This window comes from Podarcis cretensis (assembly GCF_951804945.1).
Source record: "Podarcis cretensis genome assembly, chromosome: 12".
NCBI lineage: Eukaryota > Metazoa > Chordata > Lepidosauria > Squamata > Lacertidae > Podarcis > Podarcis cretensis.
The window spans coordinates 11082099-11103343 of record NC_137181.1 but is presented as its reverse complement, the minus strand read 5'-3'; the positions used below and the strand labels follow the sequence as shown (position 1 = coordinate 11103343).

The following is a 21245-nucleotide window of genomic DNA, read 5'->3' as shown; positions in this document are numbered from 1 at the left end:
CTATTTCTGCGACCAGAAGATATCAGAGCTAGTCACAGTGGATACTATGTATGTGCTGTCACAGTCAGATCATCTGCGGTTTTAAAAGAAATCTGGGTTTTGTGAATGTATGCAGAACTGATTTTATTTGCTCTACTAATTAAATAGATGAATTTCACACCAATATAATATAATGAAGCTCTCTATAAAAATATTTCTTCTGCAAATATTTTTGTTCTACAATTAAATGTATTCCTCTCCAGTGTCACTCTAGATTAATAGTACTACAGGTTTTACTCATGCCAGTGTTTGTTTTTAAAAAATATGCAACTGACTTAACTTAAGGCATTTGGCAAAAAGAGGGTCAGACATATTTGCAATCTAAGTATTAGAAGTCCACGGTCCTAATCTAGACTAAGTACATTACACTTAAAATTATTAGTCATGACCCACTGACTTCACTGCGACTTACATGCAACTAATTTCCCCCCTGGATCTAAGCCCCCCAAACGCTGGTTCATGTAAGTGATACTGGAGTCTTTCAGAATTTGCCTACTGGGACTGTGTTTGCAGGTGCTGTATGTAAGAGAGGTATTCATTGATGACAAGCTCTTCCTCTTCCAGAGTTAGGTCCAGATAATCATCTTCGTGCTCTGGGATGTCCTCCAATATTTCATTGACAGCATCTACTTCCATGTCTTCATCAGTTGAAGCCCCAGAAGTACCTGCAAAGAAGACGGGCATGTAGCACTCACGGTGGAAAAGTTTCTAATTCTCAACTCTCAAAAGGCCCCTCACCATAATGTTGGTTCTTCTGCAACAGTACTTTGCATCAACAATTTGATTTGGTACAAGGCTTTATAGGAATCTCTCATCTAATCTGGTCAATACTTGAGATGTACTGTTCAGACTTAAACCTTTTCCAGATTCTATCAAGCACGTTATCAGTGGGGGATGAGAAGCAGGGATGATTTCCATAACGTCCAGACCCGTAACTAGTTACTGACAACGGTACTGTGAACATTAACAGAACAAAGGGGGGGGGCACCCCAAGATGCTAGTGACTTGACCCTGGAAGCTATTCAAGTCATCACTGTGCAAGACTTTTTTATGGATAAAGAGCTAATATTTAAAGAAAAATATCATTTAGTAGTTAGTTACATCCATTAATTTCAATGGCCCTTCTTGGAGTAGAGGCAGCATTGGCTACATGCAACCCATTATAAAATCCATGCATGAAGCAGAAGCAAACGTTTGAAAGTAAGCTCTTTAGATTTAGAGCATTCAAGCATAAATCAAATTCAGTATAAGGACAGAAAGTGGTTAAAATACAAAAAGGAATCTAGGAAATTGTGACAAGTACAAACAAGTTTGTAAGAGCCTTTCACATACAAGCAAAAGGTTTAATGAACAAGAAGAGACAGCAGATAATTTCTCAGATCCCTCAGAGGTTATAGACAACAGAAGCATAAGAACAGGGTATCATCAGAGTAAGAAGACTGAAGGAAGGAGATGGAGCTGAGCTAGTTCTTTATGTAAAAGCGTAATCCTATATATGTCTATTCAGAATTAAATCAGAGTAGGACTTACTCCAAAGTGAGTGTGTATGGGATTGCAGTCTAAAGGAACTGATCACTGCATGTATAATTTCAAGTATTAAGACCAAAGCAAAGATTGTTAAAGCTTTTACAACACAAACCTGTACATGCTTACTCAAAGGCCCACTGTGTTCAGAGGGGCTTACTTCTAGGAAAATGGGCATAGGATTTCAACCATAGGATCTTAAATAAACATTTTAGAAAAACCAACATGCCTCAAAACCTCTTAGTAAAATTATAGAACGGGCAGAGGAAAGATTTAGAGGAAATGCACTATACAAAATCCCTAAATTGATGGTAGAATGATTGGAAGTTTTAGTTTATTCAGGTTTATACTTGAAAAGGAGGAAATTACATTTTTTTAAACCACCATTAAGTAAAGAAAAGTGAATATACAGATTGGGGTTTCCCTTTAAATTAATGGTAATTATTAAAGAAAGCTGACTATCACTCAGTGCAAGAGGCAGAGGGTATATAACATATATATAAGCTCAGTGGAGGTTGAAAGTGTAGCTTTAAATGACATGACAACAGAGGATATAAGAAATAAAGAAGATTGTGAAGGCAGTGCTGCCCTGAAGATACAGTGGGGAATTTTAGAGTGTCATCTTTGCGTTTAATTATGTTTCATCTCATTCCGACAAGCAATTAGTGATAATAGGAAGGCCGTTATTACCTTGAGTTTTTCCTCTTCCTTCTTTTCTCTTTTTCCTTTTCTCTTTTTTTAGACAAAAAATAAAAAATGAGTAATTTCAAATGGATGAGCTTGAATATAAGTGGGTTGAACAACCCATTAAAAATGACGGTTCTCTTTTCTTAAGGGAGGAATTTGATCTAATTTTTACACAAGCAGCCTGCTCCCCCATGAACAAAAAGAAAAGGTGTAGTAAGTGGTATAACCAATTGTGTCCATTTCTCCATTAATGAATGCACAGAAGATGCAGAAAGGAGATGTAATATTTTAAGAGGCGCTTTAGATAAACTTTAAACGTATGGGATAAGAATTTGGATAGATTCATTTTACAGGTGGCATTCTGGGCAATGGGCAGCAATCAAGGACTGTCTATCTTCAGAGAGGCATAAAACAAGGCTCCCCTGTCATCTTTGATATCTGATGTATTGATCAATGTTGTACCCTAAAGTCCAGAGGATGACTTAGGGTGGAAGACACATGGTTGCAAAGCCTGGGTTCTCCCCTTCCCCCCAAGAGCCTTAACCTTGTCACAGTTAAATGATCTTTTTTTGAGATCTGGCAGCATATGAGTTTTGACAAGTCTGAGTAAACAGAGACACAACTGAAGTGGAAATTGCCCACCAATGTGAAGCTAAGTGGAAAGCCAAACATAGGGAGATATCTGGGGCACTTTTTCAAATGACAGAAAAAACAAATGGTCGAAAATAATACCCTCATATTCAAGGTGAAACAGCAAATACTAGAGCGGTCAAAATTAAAAACATAACTCTGCTGGACAGGACAATGCTAAAAATGCACGTCTTGTCTCAGTTTTTCTTTCTTTTGTAACTTACCCAAGAAAGAAAAGATGAACTTGATTCAAGCAATTATAAACTACTTCGTTTGTACCTACCAAAATCCCCGGCATCAAAGCTGAGGTTTCGTAATGGAGATGGTGGGACAAGGGGATGGCATCGCCAGACAGCAATGGTAATTAACATTAATGCATAGCCATATTAAGTGCTCTGTGTCAATGGTGGGAGTCCAGTCGGGATATCTGCTATGATACTGGATAGCTAAGACTAGCAATCCACCTGAAAGAATGGGATGTTCCTAGTCTATATATACACATGAAAAAACATCTATCTATACACAGCCTAAGTAGTAGAAGGATGTTGTTAGGGAACAAGTGGGCATCAGAGTCATCTCCAATAACTTCAGTGATCTTCTATAAAGATATTAAGGTGGCAAAAGAAGTCTCAGACTTTATGACCTAGGAAGGGGCCAGAAGGACCTGCCATTGCAATATATTCATGATTTATGACATGCACTGAAGCTCAGGAAACTATACAAACCCACCCACCACTGCAGTTTCAAGACTTTCAAATTTGGAACCTGCTCAAAGAAGTTCAGCGAGCACATCAGAGTACTTGCTTATTCTTTTATATAAAAAAACATGCTTGGTATCTCTCAAACTGTCTGCAACTAACTCACCACTTTTAAAACAAAATAAAAAAATTCCTTCCAGTAGCACCTTAAAGACCAACTAAGTTAGTTCCTGGTATGAGCTTTCGTGTGCATGCACACTTCTTCAGATACCAAGAACTAACTTAGTTGGTCTTTAAGGTGCTACTGGAAGGAATTTTTTTATTTTGTTTTGACTATGGCAGACCAACACGGCTACCTATCTGTAACTCACCACTTTTAGTATCTCTCCTGATAACAATGAAAATAGAAAGATGATTTATGGGGAATGAATGAATGAATAAATAAATAAATGATTGGTTGCTTATGACCATGTAACATATTCAATAATTACCATTTACCAATGTATAGTGCAGAAAAATTGTGCACATAATGCTTATGACAAAACTATTAGCCATTATGAATGTACAGACAGGTCAGGATGATGCAGTGTCTTAGAAGCCTAAGAAATGATGGGCAGCGTTAGTGATGCTTAGAACAACAAATTTCCCATCAGGAAATATTGTCAATATTTAATAGTGCTGTGCTGTTTTTAGAGTTTTTAATATTTATATTTAGGATTTTTTAAACATTGTTTTAATTACTTTTAAACTCATCTTTTATTTGTTTTAGCCTTCTGTGTTGAATCTGTGCTTGTTTTAATTTTTGTAAGCATCCTTAAGACTTGGTTCTGGTGGAAAGGTGGGGTATTAATAAATAAAAAAATTAAAATAAAGTAATAAATAAATAAAAAGTAAATAATGCTGTCAGAGTAATTGCAGCAATTAAATGTAGCTGAGGTTAGGTTGTTGTTTTTTTACTGGATATATCTTATCTTATTTGCAAGTCACAGAATTGTAGAGTTCAAAGGGACCATGAGGATCATCTAGTCTGCCCCCCTGCAATATTTTGCCAATGTGAGTCTTGAACCCATGTTCTTGAGAAATGGGGAACAGTTCCCACATGCATCATGTGATAAGAACTCACAGCTGAATGTGTGAATCGCCTTGACTTTATAGTGCAGTGTCTGACTTAACATTCTCCTTGCTGCTGCAGTCCAAACACGTGTGAAGCTGCCCATGGACAAGGAAATTTCCCAGTATTTCTGTGCTCCATCTTCCTTGTCTCAACCGGCACTATGTATGCGACATAAATCCCTCTTCTCTCCTGGTTTCGTCACCCCCAGAGTATCTCACCCACCCACCCTGGAGCAAGCCCTTTTACCTGCAGAGTCCGTAGGAGAGTCTTTTGACGAACTGGATTCATCTGAGGGAGTGATGCTATCTGAAGGGGTCTGTAATTCAGCAGGGAGAGATCCCCCATAATGAGCAAGGGTTTGCACAGCCAGCTGAATGTTGCCTTTAAACACTTTCAGAGCTTGCTCCGCTGCTTCAGGAGTAAAGCCCATATACACCAACTAGGCAAGAAAAGGACAAGGAAGATATACACGTCACCAGCCATTGGACCCTTCCTCCAAGGAGAGCAACATAGCATTTTCATGTCAAAAAAAGCTTGATAAGCTAGGGTAAAGGTAAAGGGCCCCTTCACCATTAGGTGTAGTCGTGACTGACTCTGGGGTTGTGGCGCTCATCTCGTTTTATTGGCTGAGGGAGCCGGTGTACAGCTTCTAGGTCATGTGGCCAGCATGACTAAGCCGCTTCTGGCGAACCAGAGCAGCACATGGAAAAGCCGTTTACTTTCCCGCCAGAGTGGTACCTATTTATCTACTTGCACTTTGACGTGCTTTCGAACTGCTAGGTTGGCAGGAGCAGGGACCGAGCAACGGGAGCTTACTCCGTCGTGGGGATTTGAATCGCCGACCTTCTGATTGGCAAGTCCTAGGCTCTGTGGTTTAACCCACAGCGCCACCCGCGTCCCATGATAAGCTAGGTTATGGTAACACAAAAAGACAGCGCGCAGCCAGATTTAGACCCAAGTCATGACTAACTTAAGCCTCACTGATTTCAATAAATCTCACTCTAAGAATGACTTTCATTTGGGTTCCACCAAGAGAGAACAATTGCCTAAGGCTACCACTGCATGGCTGAATGGGAGTTTGAAGTGCACGTCCCATATACAAACTCCACGCTCTCAGTTCTTGTTCCACGATGTAAGAGGTATGGGTTTGGGGGAAATGTACCACGGATTGCAAATATACCTAGGGTCTACTAATTGGCTTTGCTGAAGTAAACAGTAACTTGCAATAAACTGTAACTGGACCTTAGAGGGAGAACAAGGCCTGATAACCCTAAAAGTCACTGGATTTATTTTTTCTTAAATGTAAGCTGATTCTCTGGACTTACTTGATCAATACTTTCCTGAGGAACTTGAAACTGGTTCCTGGGCACTGGATCGTCATCATCTGACAGGAGTAGGTGAGGGTTTTCAAGCATAATCTACAGCAGACAACAAACAGTGAGTATATATACTGAGCAAATTTATGCCTCCCCAGTTCACACAAAAGTTAGATGTCCCCCCAAAAATTGGAGGGTGGGGTGGGATACTATATGCATCCCAGACTATCCTCCATCTCCTTTTGGGTGCCACTGACCACCCTCAGTGTAGGATTCCTGAAGAGTAGCCACAAAGACAGCCATTATTTCTTGCTTTAATGGCCACCCTTTCCATTTTCTAGGGGGAAAACAACAGGCATTGGATCATCAAATGGAGCTTGACACCCCCTCTTCCTTATTTGCACAGTGAACTTGTTTGTGGCTGAAATCCATTTGTTTCATTTTGCAGATCCAGGCACAGGGAGGCTTGGTAAGAAACTCATAGAATCAAGAGTGTTGTCCAGGTCCAATGAACACGTTCAAGACTCTACATATCAGTGCACAGTGAAACCTGATTCGCCAGGTTGGGATTTAATGTTAGGGTCCGTAAAAGTGAAGAAGGCCAGAGAAACTATAAAGCCAACAGAATTTCTTTTTATGTACTTCAACTGAATGTGGGATTTTTCTTTTGCAGTTTAATAAAAGTTTGGAAAAGCATTTACCTTAACCGCTAGTTCAAGGTCTCCTTTTGCATTATGAAGAGCTTCTCTAGCAGTTCGCTCTGAATAGCCCATACTCTTCAAGGAGTTAATGTCCTCCAATCGCTTTCTTCTTTTAGCTCTCTCCTCTCTTCTTATTTGAGCTTTTTCCTGTACAAGTGTTGGTTTGGGGGGGCGGGCAGGGGTGGAGAGAGAAAGCCATTTATTATATAAGCAAGCTACATACCCACACACACTCATGGTGGATATTTTCTGTGTTGTTAAGATTTATCCTTTGACTCAGATGCATTTCTTCTCATTACAACTGTTTCTTACTGGCGTCCTTACAGTGGACCTGATGAAATTGGCAGTCATCAAACCACTTGGTACAATAATTCTCAAGGAAGTGATACAGGGAATGCACAGAAAGTCTACCATCAGAAAGGGTTCATGCAGCACAGACTTTGGACAAATTTCTTTTTTCACCTCTCTCAGAGGTTTCTACCCAAGGATGTTCCCATTGTTCATTAAATTCAGAAGCTGTTTAGAAATTTGACTCATGACCTTTTTAAATGGGAAAAGCAACATGTAAGTGAGGACACCTCTGCCTCTTTAATGATGGGATCCACACATTCGGTCATTATGCGGAAACCTCTCTGAGGTTTCTTCAGTGGTTTTTTGTGTGTCATGCAGCAACACACACACACACACACACACACACACACACACACACATAATGCTGGTGGTATCTAGCTTTTCCTCATGTTTCCCCACTTGCTGCACCACAGTAATATAAAACAGACCCTTATGGTACCACCCTGGCACTGTACCTCTCTCCTGTTGGAAATGTGGCTGGCAGCGTGGTCCACATTCCCATCGCAAGCTCGGAGACCCAGGCGAGCTTCCTGAGCAGAGAATCCCAGTAGTAATAAGCTATTTATCTTGTCAGGATCGATGCACAACTCTTTAAACAAGTCATGTGCCTGCGTAGAAAAAGAAGGGGGAAAGGAAAAATACACTTCCGCTCAAGGGAATGAATAAAATATGAAGAAAACCATTTTTCTGCTTACAGGCTATTTGGGAAAAATAACACTGGGAATCTGATGCTTCACAACTGTGTTCAAAGGGCCTCCTTCCAGGCAACTGCACAGGCTTAGGGAGGGATTATTAAGCCCGACACTAAACATAGAAACTTACCCTTTGAAGATTTTCACCAGCCTCCCTCTCTCTGCCATTATGATAATGGCTTATTCCTTGAAGCAAGTACAGCCTTAGAAACAAAGCCTTCTCTCTCCCAGAGCTTCCCTAAAGAAAAGCAAGCGTTTATAAATGGGTAAACTTAAAAGTAAAATTTAACAAAAAACATAGTTTATGGGCCTTCTGTTTATTTACTGAAAATCATGTAAGTTTACAAAAAATGCATGCGAGAAAAATAGGACCCCACAACCACAAGGTACAAAAAATTGTTTGTATATGGAACAACATACAAATTTGACACTGCGCTTTATCTCTTGAAATTTGGGAAACTGAAACAAGAACACTTCAGTTCTCTACAAAGAACCCCATGAAATGGACTGGTTAAAGATCAGGCTTAAAGGTAAAGGGACCCCTGACCATTAGGTCCAGTTGTGACCGACTCTGGGGTTGCGGCACTCATCTCGCTTTATTGGCTGAGGGAGCCGGCGTACAGCTTCCGGGTCATGTGGCCAGCATGACTAAGCCGCTTCTGGCGAACCAGAGCAGCACACGGAAATGCCGTTTACCTTCCCGCCAGAGCGGTACCTATTTATCTACTTGCACTTTGATGTGCTTTCGAACTGCTAGGTGGGCAGGAGCAGGGACCGAGCAACGGGAGCTCACCCTGTCACAGGGATTCGAACTGCCGATCTTCTGATCGGCAAGTCCTAGGCTCTGTGGTTTAACCCACAGCGCCACCCGCGTCCCTTCAAAGATCAGGCTTGAATACAGGTAAATAACCTGTAATGTCAAATAAGACACTGAAACCTGAAAACCAGATATGAAACCAATAATCTAGAAAAGGCTTAATGTGAAATTCAATCAATAAATAATGAAGAGATTCCTAACAATAAGAAGCACCTATACATTTTTTTTGTTTGTTTTCTCCCTCATTTGCTGTATGTGAGTTAGCCACCCAAAAGGCTTTGAATAGGGAGAAAATATGCCCAACCTTTTGGGCCTAGGGACATCTGGGAATCTCAAAAACTGTCATGGGCACCCACCACAAAATACCTATTTCACAGAAGAAAAACTGGCGATGCTCAGGCACCTGCTCAGACACCTACACCTTGCAAAAGACCAGATAAAACACAGACAAGAAAGCAAGACCCCCTCCATAAAAAACAGGTACCTGTTCAAACAAGCAGCTCCACTCAAAAGCAAAACAAACCCCACACCCCTCAATTTAGAAATTAGGAGGGGAATGGGTCCTTAATGAGACTGATGTGTATGATGGCACTGTGGTGCTGATGGATGCTGTGTTGGGAACCCAGCCTTAGGGCCTAGTTTATTTTGGATCTGTAATGCTGCTTTGTGAAAAACCACCAGGCTGGACAAGCCCCACCAAAACAAATGGTAACTGTGCAAGAGCTGCCTGGTGCTTGCTCAGCTCCCTTTCACTTCAATGGGCACAGCCGGAATGCTCCTGCAAAACGCTTCTGTGTTTCGCTTAATATTTAGAAGCACCTTCCCACCGGATTACACAGGGATCAGATTTCATTACTTTTGTTAACATTAATTGGAATAGTAGGGCTGAATGACTGCTCTGAGTTGGAGGATTATTCCTTTTCTTTGCTTGTTGTGCAAATTCAAGATACGGAACCTCAAGGGACAGATAACTGGAGAGTATGAAAGGAGCTACAGAACATGAGGCCATTTGTATGCAACAACAGAATTTCATTAGTCCGCAATCTTCACTCAGTATAGTTTATACAGTCCTTTCAGGCTTTCTAACCAGATTGGTAAAACAGAGGCCCTAGGACTGTTGCTCTTTGAGAGGGGCCCACAGACATCCACACGACAGTTTCCTTAGCAAGAGTGTTAACAATGCAACTGGGTTTTCTGCTTGAATTTTCCAAGGATTGAGAACATGCAACCCTCCTGAGTTGCTACAATTTCCACTATCCCTGACCACTGCCTTAGCCATTGCAGAAGTTTACCGTATTTTTCGCTCTATAGGGCGCACCGGACCATAGGGCGCACCTAGATTTTAGGGGGGGAAATAAAGAAAAGGCTTGCGGATAGCTTCCTGAAGCCTGGAGAGTGAGAGGGGTCGGTGCGCACTGACCCCTCTCGCTCTCCAGGCTTCAGCGAAAGCCTGCATTCGCTCCATAGGACGCACACACATTTCCCCTTCATTTTTGGAGGGGAAAAAGTGTGTCCTATACAGCAAAAAATATGGTAAGTTCAATTCTCAGAGTTACTTCTGTGTTCCATGATGTGCAAAAAATGCAGTGTCAGAAGAACAGCATTTGGAAGGAAGACACATGACAGGTGATCTTACAGAATCAGTCCTGGATTCAATGCATCTTTTGTGAATGCGCTTCCTTTCTGAGATTTTGTATTCATGCCTTTAGTTCTCAAGAACACACTCCTTCCTTGGGAAAAGCAAGAAGCAAGTCCTGAGTACCAAAGGCAACCAGCTCTAGTGGGACAGTTCATATTTCCAAAACACATTTTTCTATAACAAGGGCGAGTGAATTAAACCCTACCACAACCACACACCATCCTCTTTAGCCTACTTTTATAGTGACCAGTCTTTCGTGGTTCTCTCCGTAACACTTCCTGAAACAATCATGAGCTGCAAGGAGCTTTTTCTCAGCATCATCAAGGCAATCCAGCTGACCCAAGTGGAAGTAGCACCAGACAATGTCCAGCTGCAACACTGCATAATTATCAACAGTGTTCAGGAGGTCTGAACCACATTCACTGAAAAACAACAAGAAAACGATTGGTAATCCAAAGAGCCTCAGCCACTAGGAGAATTTACATGAACACAAAATGTGCTGTGCTGCAAAATACACATTATTTTCCTTAAAAGTCTGGTGGATTAGTGTAACACAGTGGTTAAAGGTACTGTTCTTGACTGAAACTCCATTGGACTAGGGGCTGTAGGAAAGGTGGTAGCAGCCAGCAGGGGCCTTCCTATCTTAGCAGCAATGCACCCCACCTCGCATAGGCCTTCTACTGGTGCTCATAGAGGGCAGTTTTCAAGCCCAATTGCTGTGGGAATTTTTCTTAACAGTGCAGCTAGGGAGGGAAGGGTTAACCCTCCCAGAAGCAGTCTCCGTGAAGATTACCCCCACAAAGCAATTTGGCATGAAAAAGAATTTTTGAGGGTATGAGGGTATGGCTGCACCCCTACTTTTTTTGGCCCCTCCTACTGCCAGCATGCAATTCCTGGATGACTGGTTCTGCACCCCTGGGCAATAGGAATCAGAGAACACACCACTGTATCAGCACAGAAATGCTAGATACATGGCCACCACTATGAGAAAGACGGCAAAGTAAGAACCAAAATGAGACTGGGTTTATTTATAGGCATTCAAAGCACACCCTTAATAATGCAGTCCCAGGGTGGGCTACATATAGATGGGATTTGTGAACAGGGGTGGTGTTGCTACTAAGGGCAGTGGAAATGTGGCTGGAGTTTTTGCTTATTTTTAAAAGATTTCTGACATGTCCTCCTTTCTTTCCCATGTGGGGCATGTTCTGGTTATAGCAGCGATACACTGCCAGTTCTTTTTAAAAGAACGTTATGGGATTGCTCTGTAAAGAACCATATCCAAACTTCTTTTAAAAGTACCAAGAGGTTCTTACCAGAAATGTTTATCTGCATCCAACAGGAACGGCAGCGCCATAGCATATTCTTTTTTCTTCAGCAATGCTCTGCCCTTTTCATGATAGCCCATGGCTAAGAAAAGAGCCTGTGGGGTGGAGGGGAAAGCATTTTACTAACACTAAACCTTAGTGCAAACTGCAATTAAAAGCAACCTTTCCTGTTCTTCGGGGAAACGAACAGAACAGAATGAACAACTTATTCACAGCATACACTCACTTTTTTTGCTTGTGGAGGAATCTTGATCGTTCTTCCGGTTTGGTTTGCTATGTCCAGGTAAGGTGCTCTATCGGAATCCATGGAATCCTCTGAAACAGATCAGACAGAAAATGAGGAAATATGTGTCTTTGCAGGATTAGCTCTGGGTCCTTTAAATTCCAGTAATGTATAGACCAAGACACTGTTTCTCAATATTGCATCTGTAAAATACAATTCCTGCTTCACTGGATTGTTCTCATTCTGTATACAACACATCTGTCTGTATTAGTTTTTGGATAAATCAATTGCTATGAGAAATAATTGATTATTGTGTTGCATCTTTATTTTTTTTTTAAAGTAGGAATTTTGTGGTTCCTGAATGAGGTTCTTAATAATACACAACTCTGTCCAAAAGAAATTGAGGTCTTTTTCCTGCCCTGTGGAACGTCCTCCCATCAGATGTCAGGGAAATAAATAACTACCTGACTTTTAGAAAACATCTGAAGGCAGCCCTGTTTAAAGAGGTTTTTAATGTTTGATGCATTTGTTGTGTTTTTAATATTCTATTGGGAGGTGCCCAAAGTGGCTGGGGAAACCCAGCCAGATAGACGGGGTATAAATAATAAATTTATTATTATTATTATTCAGCATTACATGCAAACCAGGTGTCTCACACCCATGACAGTGACAAACTCCTAGCTGGAATAACACACATACAACCATTCAGTTGCATGGACCATTCTGGATTTTAGAACCATGACCAAAGAAACGTGGTATCCTTGTGGAGCACCTGTCAAAGTTAGGAGTGGGTGACCCATGGGGTGGGATATAACGCTTTGGCCTTCTGGCCCAAAAGGTCCCTCTTCTCTGCTGTAAGCGAACAAAACACCCACAAACTGCCTGAAGCATGAAGGAAGGGCAAGGCTGATGGGTGTTCCAGGACTGCAGTTGCTGGTATGTCTGTTGAGGGAAAAGCAGATCTGGGCTTACACTGCGAGAGAAAAACCAGCTGTGACTCTCTTTAAGAACGACATGCATCTTCACACTATTTGCAAAGCAGGACAATGCCCTTTCCATTTCATTATTCTTCTTTAAATGGAATTTTAATCTGTACTGCTAATGATGGGATTTACAAGAGCTCCTTACCTCGCTCTGCAAGTATTTCTAAGCCCTTTTTTGTCCTTTGCATCCTTTTGTTCATTTCTTTCTTCTTCACGGCCTCTTCCTCCTGTTGCATTTCCTCACTGCGGACTTTCTTCCTGGTTTCTTCTTCCGACAGTTTCAGCTCAAGCACCATGACCTTGACATTGTGCGTCACACCTTGCTCTTCTAGAGTCTTTCCTGTAAAATGGAGGGAAGTTTAATGCATCCAAGTCAGCTGGAGGAATATGGGATTAAAAGTTTTTTAAACGTATGGCTTAAAAGAAACAAAAAAAGAGGCACCAACTTCAATTAAAATACTGTACAACACTTTATAGTAAATACAGCCAACTCCCCATTTGCACGAGAGTTGCGTTCCCGGTCAGTGTGCATGTCAGCAGTCACACGTAAGCCTGCTCCACCCTCTGCCGTCTTCTGGGGCCAAAAGCAGTGTGTGTGTTGGCGGCTGCATGTCAATCATATGCACACAAAATGGTCACCATATTTGAAATGATAAGATACATACCCAGGTCAAGCTGCTTCTTATTTATAATTATTTTGATGCAATTTTCTTCCAATCCATATGCTTGTGCTATTCTGTGAAGCAGAGCAATAGATATTAAATGCTATTCAGTTTTAACAGGGTATTAGTCTTTTTTGTTTACTTCTAACTTGTTTTTCTGGGGGGGGGGGATACTGAAATATATATATATTTTCTGAATAATGAGGTTTTCCCCCACACATTTTTACTACACAGACAGGAAGTTGACTTTTGCTACAATAGGCAGAAAAAAACATTAAGTGGTCCACCAAGACCCTTAGCAGTTTTCAAGTGGTCCATGGGGATGGGTGGAGTTTGAGAACCACTGCTATAGACCAAGAACCACACAGAAGCAAAAGGCTTCGTCAGTCCCGTTCTTGTTTCAACTGATAATCACACAGGGCTATAACCCCACAAGTAAATCCCAATGAATTCACAGACTTACTTTTGAAAAAATATGCACAAAATCCACCTGCACCTTTTGATACAAATATTTGCAAAATATGCCAAATGCGCCATTACTGTGTTCAATTTAGGAGACATTACAGTGGTGCCTCGCAAGACGAAATTAATTCATTCCGCGAGTCTCTTCGTCTTGCGGTTTTTTTGTCTTGCGAAGCACGGCTATTAGCGGCTTAGCGCTATTAGTGGTTTAGCAGCTTAGAAAAATGGGGAAAAACTCGCAAGACGTTTCGTCTTGCGAAGCAAGCCCATAGGGAAATTCGTCTTGCGAAGCACCTCAAAAGACGGAAAACTCTTTCGTCTAGCGAGTTTTTCGTCTTGCGAGGCATTCGTCTTGCGGGGCACCACTGTACTAAGTTAAATGTCAAATACGAATACACCAGACCCAGATTATATGGTATAAAAAGAACTATATAAAAGGGGGGCAGGGAGGAAAACCTCAAAAAGGTAATTACTTACTGAGATCTGAGCTCCTTGCCTGTGATGACCAATTTTGTCTCCAGCACATTTTTTCTTGCCTGCAGAGATATAAGTGCCAAGTTAAAGCAAACTGTGTGGTTCCTTCCAAGGAGACTTACAAAATTCAACAAATCCAAATTTCTTTCCAGAATTGAGAGTTTTTATTCTAAACAATGGTTTATGTTAGGGCTATTTGACCCCAATGTCACATCTGTAAATTGCTTTTTAAAAGCACTGGAGGACCAAGCAAGACACTCAAAGCTTTATAATTTCCAACCGTGAAGTTCCATGCGATGAAGACTTAAGGTAAAACGAAAGAAGTCCTATCACTGAATATTAGAATTGTGCAGTTGGAAATTATTCTGAGAATCATCTACTCCAGCCCCCTGCAATACAGGAATATGCAACTATTCCATATGGGGATCGAACCTGAGACCTTGGCGTGATCTGCACCGTGCTCTAACCAACTGAGCTATCCAATCGAGTGGCTCCTTGCTGCATCACCCCCTACATAAGCCAAGGAGAAGACCCATTTCAGGCAGCTTATCTGCCTGTTCTGTATACATGAAATGTTTCCATTCATTACACATCCACAACAATTCCTGAACGTAATATATATGCTTCTTTTGAGAACATTAAACAATTGCTTACTTTACCCATCCTTGTAGGCAAGGCTACTTCAAGCGTCGCAACTCCTGTCATCTTATAAGCTTCATTTTTTGTTCCTCGCTCGACTGCTTTGGAGCGGATCTCTTCCAGGAGGGCCTCTATTTCATTGTCATTACAATTTAGCCTGGCTGAATATTGCAGTGCGAGAGCCTAGGATGATAAAAATGGATCTGTTAAGAAATGAAAGCAGTAAACTTGCACAAAGTAAAAAGCAGCAACAATATGCCTGCCACAGACTACTTGCCTTCAGCTCCTCACCCGCCTCCTGGTAGCTGTTTGTATATGGGGGTTTCCATAGCTGAATTTTGTCTTCTCGCAAATAGTTTTTCAGTTTTGCTGCGAGGTATTTGTTCTGTGCCATCCTTACCTGGGAAACAAAATTAAAACGCTCAATCCTATGTGCACTAGTTGCTGAAATGGGCATCGTAATCTTGTAGGTAGGCTGCATCAAAATGCATATTCTACTTCCTCTTATTCCAAAAAGAAACCAGTTTGTTTACATGGTGCTGAAACTGATGAAGTACAGGAATGGCTTGGTAGAAAAGGACATGCTTTGCATACAGTAAATCCTAGGTTCAACCCCTAGCATCTCCAGTGAGAAAGACCTGCCTGGAACCTTGGAAAGCTACTGCTAGTCGGAATCAATAACATTGAGATTGATGGACCATTGTCTGACTTCGTGCAAAACAGTTTCCAATATATTATGGCTTTGTTACAATTGTTTATATCCTGCCTTTCAGGTTACAATACAAAGCAGCTTACAAACTGCACTCTCTTATGTATTTGTAAAGCACAAGAAACATTATTAACATTTAACAATACACCAGGATCCTCCCCACATGGCAGTTAATGACAGACTGCTAAAGGGTGGGGGGAGGCAGAGAAGTGGAACTGTTTCTTTTAGTGCAGGTGTAGAAAAGAAATTGCACCAGTTATGAAACTGTTTTTAATCTAGTTATTTATTTTATTTTTTATTTTTATATACCTTTCCTTCAAGTTCAGGGTATCATGCTTGGCTCTCCCCCCGCCCCCCCCCCCATATTATTCATGATGAAATGGAAGTTGCAAAGTACATTATACAAACAAGCAACAAACAAAAGCATTCAGCTGGCGCTGAGTAGCAAGCAGCCAATAAACTTGGAACTGATGTTTGTTAATGATTTTACATGTTTTTATTTGCTCCATATAGCTGTCCTCTTCTTGTAAACCAATTGTTATAAAAAGCCATTGACAGGTTGAAATCTTATGCCTGCAATCACAGAAAGAACTAATGTATTTGACTGGAAATTTAAGATTCATGGAGATGGATGCTGAATCAATGCTCCAACACAGCTTCACATCTTTACCCAGGATAAAATGTTGTATCAGCTCTGAAATCTAATCAAACTAAAATCTTAGCAGGATTTAATGCAGCTGACTATGTAAAGCCTTGGAGAAGTTCTAACGAAACTGGATTGGCACTGGATGCCAGCTGACCAGATAAGCTTGCTTGGGCTGCTCTTGAGCCTTAAACAGCAGCTTGATTTGCAGAAATCAGCATTTGGAAGCTATTGATAGCAGGAAGAAAAACATGACCACCTGCAAATGTCTGCAGATCAAGCTGCCGCCAGAGGCTGTGAGACAGGGGCCAAATTAAAAGTTGGCACCAAAAAGAGCAAAACAGAAATTTCAAATGCTGCAATCTTTAAACCTCTTTTAATCTTGCAAGATTCACAACTCTATAGAGGAAGTGGTCTGAGGACTTCAGCTGTTGCTACTTCTCTTTTCCATCTCTACCATGCCTTCCACACTTTAGTATCTGCCAATGATCCCAGCACAGCCAGTGCTGCTGCCAGATTTTACAGACTGAGCCAAAAAATCCTGCCAACATGCTGATATTTTTGAAGTTGTGATGAAAGGAGGAAGCCAGAGAAAAGAAACTCCTGATTTCTTCATGGACTTTCTCTTTCTGTCACCATATGGATAAGCAGAAGGTCAGGGGCTTAACTTTTGATTCCTTCTACACAATCAACCAAATATGTGGTTGTCTTGACTGGCATTGCCATTTCTGTTTGAGCCGGATGAGAAAAACAGAAAGCGGGATGGGGGGGGGGAATATTAAGGAGCAGGATAAACGAAAAGACTGAAACTGAGAACATTGTGTGAAAGAAATCTACATGCAGAGCCTCTTCAAGAGTCAAGAGACTCATTTATGGCTGATAAAAGATCTGGCAAAGATCTTAAAATGCTGCCATCTGCCACTTGGGGTGAGGCAGTAAAATTGATTCATTAGTTTTGCTTTCATTTCTAGTGTTTGGTTCATATGCATTGATTGCACTGCCATTGACACTGAAAGGGAAGGAGACTCCATGAGGAAACATTTCTATTAATGTTTTATTGTGTGAAACTTCTACTTCTCAGACACATGCTGTAAATTTATGAGCAAACTTTAAAGACAGTGCCTCTGTAATAAAACCAGTGAGGGAGGTGCACTGAATTATATATTTTTGCTGAGAACATTACAAGAAACGCACATCAATTAGCAACTGATCTAACCCCTCTGCTCATCCCACCAAGTTGCCAGTTCCCTCTTGCATTTTTAATAGCTGTGTGATATGCAGAGATCCAACTGGGAAGACTTAAACTTCAGGGAGGCTGCTGCCTTTGGCTTTTAATCTGTCACATGGCTGTTTAAAGGAGTCTACCAGAAATGAGCAGGCCTATAGCACAGGATATTGTATTTCAACCAGCTAAGGCAGGCTAAGGACTGGCTGATGGCACGGGGTTTTGCCCCACATGTGATATAGGGTTACCATTTTGGCCCTCTCCCTTGGCCTTTAAACAGTGACTTAGGGCTATGTGCAAACATTTTATATTAGAGTCAATGGAGAAAAAGTACTACCCCCGCTATGTAATCCAAACACAAACTAGATTTATTGTATGTTTTTTGCCCCTGAAAAACACTTCTTGAGAAACAGAATTCATTCTGAAATTACAAACTTATTGCAGATTGATTGCCCTGCAGTGTGCCCATTTGAAAACAGGTGTAGACAAGTCGCAGCAATGTTGGCTGTTGGTATAGCCACATTTGTCCAGTGATGTTGTGGGTGGCTGCATGTGGAGAAGAAAAGGTGTCAATGATCCCCTAGAGAGGAGGGGTTTCAAATGCCTATTATTACTTATTAAATTCGTATACCACCTGTCATCTGCAGATCTCAAATAACCACAATTCTGGAGAAAAGCTACACCATTGAACTAAAAATGAATTAACTGTGTATATGGAGCTAAGCAGCAGGGAAAGCTTCAGTGGCATCATTTTCATGAGTCAGGTTCCTATTAAAAGACACAGGCACAAGGAAACTAAAGAGAAATGTTGCAAGTTGGCAATTTGCCCAGTGCATACACTATCATCTTTTAGGCATGGGGTGAAAACAGTTTCATTTTCCCAAGTTTTATACAGTACATTGAAGAAGAGGAGGAGTTTGGATTTGATATCCCGCTTTATCACTACCCGCAAGAGTCTCAAAGCGGCTAACATTCTCCTTTCCCTTCTTCCTCCCCCACAACAAACACTCTGTGAGGTGAGTGAGGCTGAGAGACTTCAGAGAAGTGTGACTAGCCCAAGGTCACCCAGCAGTTGCATGTGGAGGAGCGGGGAAGCGAACCTGGTTCACCAGATTACGAGTCCACCGCTCTTAACCACTACACCCCACTGGCTCTTGCCATGATGCTGTTTTATTTCATGGCAATTTTTAAATTCTGCAGCCCCCTGCCCCAACCGATATTCCTATTTGACTGCAAAAGTGTTTTATTCTATTTATTTTGCTTAAATTCTTCCTTGGAGGCGATATAAGGAAAGGGTGGGATTCAGATGCCTACGCAGCAAATAAATTCAGGTTCCGCAACCAAAACACATTTCAAGCTCACGTGCCACAAACCTGCTTCTAAAAATCTGACTTTTTGCAGTATGGAAAAGTGAGAGGGGTGACGTGCTGGAAAGTGCGGTTATAAGCAACTGCAGGGGACAACGCCACATGAGCTCCCCACAACCACCTCAGAATGAATGCTCAGTCAGGTGCCCACCTGTAATGACCCTACTGGTTTAATGATATGTGTTTGGATGTGTGGGTGTCCAGTGCTTTTAACCCTGAGCCACCTTGAATGGATGCTTTTGGCAGCACATCAATGCCACAAGCCCGCAACAAACCAATTTAACTTGGGGGGTGAAGGAGGAAATGAAGTGCTTCCCCAGAGATGAGGCACAGACAGGTCAAGCCAGATTCCCCACCCCGGGGACACAGTGTGTGGGGGGTGTGTGCATGCATTTTTAAAAGTTATTTTTTATATATATTAGAATATATACAGTGGCACCTCGGGTTACATACGCTTCGGGTTACACAGTCCGCTAACCAAGAAATAATGCTTCAGGTTAAGAACTTTGCTTCAGGATAAGAACAGAAATTGTGCCGCGGAGGCAGCAGGAGACCCCATTAGCAAAAGTGGTGCTTCAGGTTAAGAAAAGTTTCAGGTTAAGCACGGACCTCCAGAACGAATTAAGTACTTAACCCGAGGTACCACTGTATTAAAGGTAAAGGTAAAGGTACCCCTGCCCATACGGGCCAGTCTTGACAGACTCTGGGGTTGTGCGCCCATCGCACTTAAGAGGCCGGGGCCAGCGCTGTCCGGAGACACTTCCGGGTCACGTGGCCAGCGTGACATCGCTGCTCTGGCGAGCCAGAGCCGCACACGGAAACGCCGTTTACCTTCCCGCTGGTAAGCGATCCCTATTTATCTACTTGCACCCGGAGGTGCTTTTGAACTGCTAGGTTGGCAGGCGCTGGGACCGAGCAGCGTGAGCGCACCCCGCCGCAGGGATTCGAACCGCCGACCTTTCGATCGGCAAGTCCTAGGCGCTGAGGCTTTAACCCACAGCGCCACCTGCGTCCCATACCACTGTATTGCCCTTCATCAAAAGATCTCAAGGCAATTCACCATGTCAGTTTATGAAATGGGCATTTTAGATTTTCAGACTGCATTGTATACCTTTATAGGTTAGCCACTTTGGGGGAGTATGCTGTCAAAATGCAGATTAAAATCCTTTATGATGACGTTTTGAGCATACCCTGCCCCCTACGCAGAGAGCATTTGTAGGGCGCTGTTGTCAATATTTATGGTTAAGGTGACTGTTGAAGTAGCCTTTTGCCACCCTCTCCTTCCTCCAGGCCAGAGGGGCTTTGTTGAGAACAGTGTGAGGGGGCTCTGACCCCTTTTCTCCTCCTCCCCCCCCCGGCTGCTTATGGGGCGCCGCTGGCCGTCACTCACCTGAGCGCTTTCCTCTCTCCGCCCCGCTCCGCTTCCAGTGGTGGCGGAGGAGGAGGAGGCGGGCGCGTCCAGAGCGGCGCGCGCTGGGTGGAGACGCGTCTCCGCCTCCCGGCCGCCCCTCGGCGACCCACCCGCCGCCAGACCCAGGTTCTGACAAGGAACAGGCGCTGCCGGGTTTCCTACGTGTGGGAGCCCGTCGGAAATGAAAGAGAAAAGACTCCCGGCTCCCCCTCCCAGATCGGGCGGTCATGTGACCGGGAACGGCGCTCCCGAGACGCAGCCGCTGCCACCGCCGCCATTTTAGTTCTTCTTTCGTTTGTGGCGTCGAAAGGCTCGCCGCCTTCTTTCGCACGCGCCGCCGGCCTACGTCACGCGGGGGAGGAGCCAACCGTTGCCTCAGCCAGGTGTGCGAGTCGCCTCACGCGCTCGTTTAAACCTAACGGCAACGGCGCGAGGGTCCTCCTCACGGAGTTGGGATATTGTTTTGCCGCCCGTTCGTCCGAGGACCACAGGGGCGGCTTACGACATAAAAGCACACAAATAACATGAAAAGTAACATAAAAAATAACATAAAAAAGCTTACAACGTAAAAGCACACAGAGTAACAAAATAAAAACAATACCACTCCCTGCCTGGAACACACATTTCAAAGTCCATAGATTGAATTGGCGAAAGGTGAGGGAGAAGGGGAAGGCACCAGGCTAGCTTCCCTGGAGAGGGAATTCCACAACGGAGCCATTGCAGAAAAGGCCCCGTTCTTTGGTTGATGGCTTCCCAGATCCTCATGGAGGGGCCACATTTTTGAAAGGCTCCTTTTTTTAAAAAAATAAAAAATTGCAGTCATGGTGCTTACCTACTGCTTCCGTAGCAGAAACTTTTAAGGAGCACATTTTAGGCTGCAGGCCCCATGTGAGCACACAATATTAAGTACAGTA

General features: G+C 42.6%; 1 protein-coding gene and 1 long non-coding RNA gene across 3 annotated transcripts; one reads left to right on the top strand and one right to left on the bottom strand.

The window, feature by feature from the left end:
• Positions 1–106: 106 nt before the first annotated feature.
• NUB1 (negative regulator of ubiquitin like proteins 1) lies at positions 107–20631 on the bottom strand. 2 transcript variants are annotated; one of them, XM_079946790.1, is made up of 16 exons: positions 20311–20631; positions 15254–15376; positions 14992–15159; positions 14341–14399; positions 13405–13475; positions 12885–13079; positions 11760–11848; positions 11522–11628; positions 10444–10630; positions 7883–7990; positions 7516–7668; positions 6710–6856; positions 6018–6110; positions 4939–5131; positions 2254–2295; positions 107–704 (listed from the first exon to the last, which is right to left on the bottom strand). In XM_079946790.1, the coding sequence occupies exons 2-16, from the start codon at positions 15368–15370 to the stop codon at positions 532–534; spliced, it is 1902 nt and encodes a 633-aa protein (XP_079802916.1). In that variant the 5' UTR covers positions 15371–15376; positions 20311–20631; the 3' UTR covers positions 107–531. The 2 variants fall into 2 exon arrangements, with proteins under 2 accessions (XP_079802916.1, XP_079802917.1); XM_079946791.1 differs by lacking the exon at positions 2254–2295.
• On the top strand, positions 7997–10437 carry LOC307199380. Its single transcript, XR_013831949.1, has 3 exons — positions 7997–8274; positions 8642–9862; positions 10108–10437. It is a non-coding gene; the product is annotated as an uncharacterized lncRNA (long non-coding RNA).
• Positions 20632–21245: the final 614 nt, after the last annotated feature.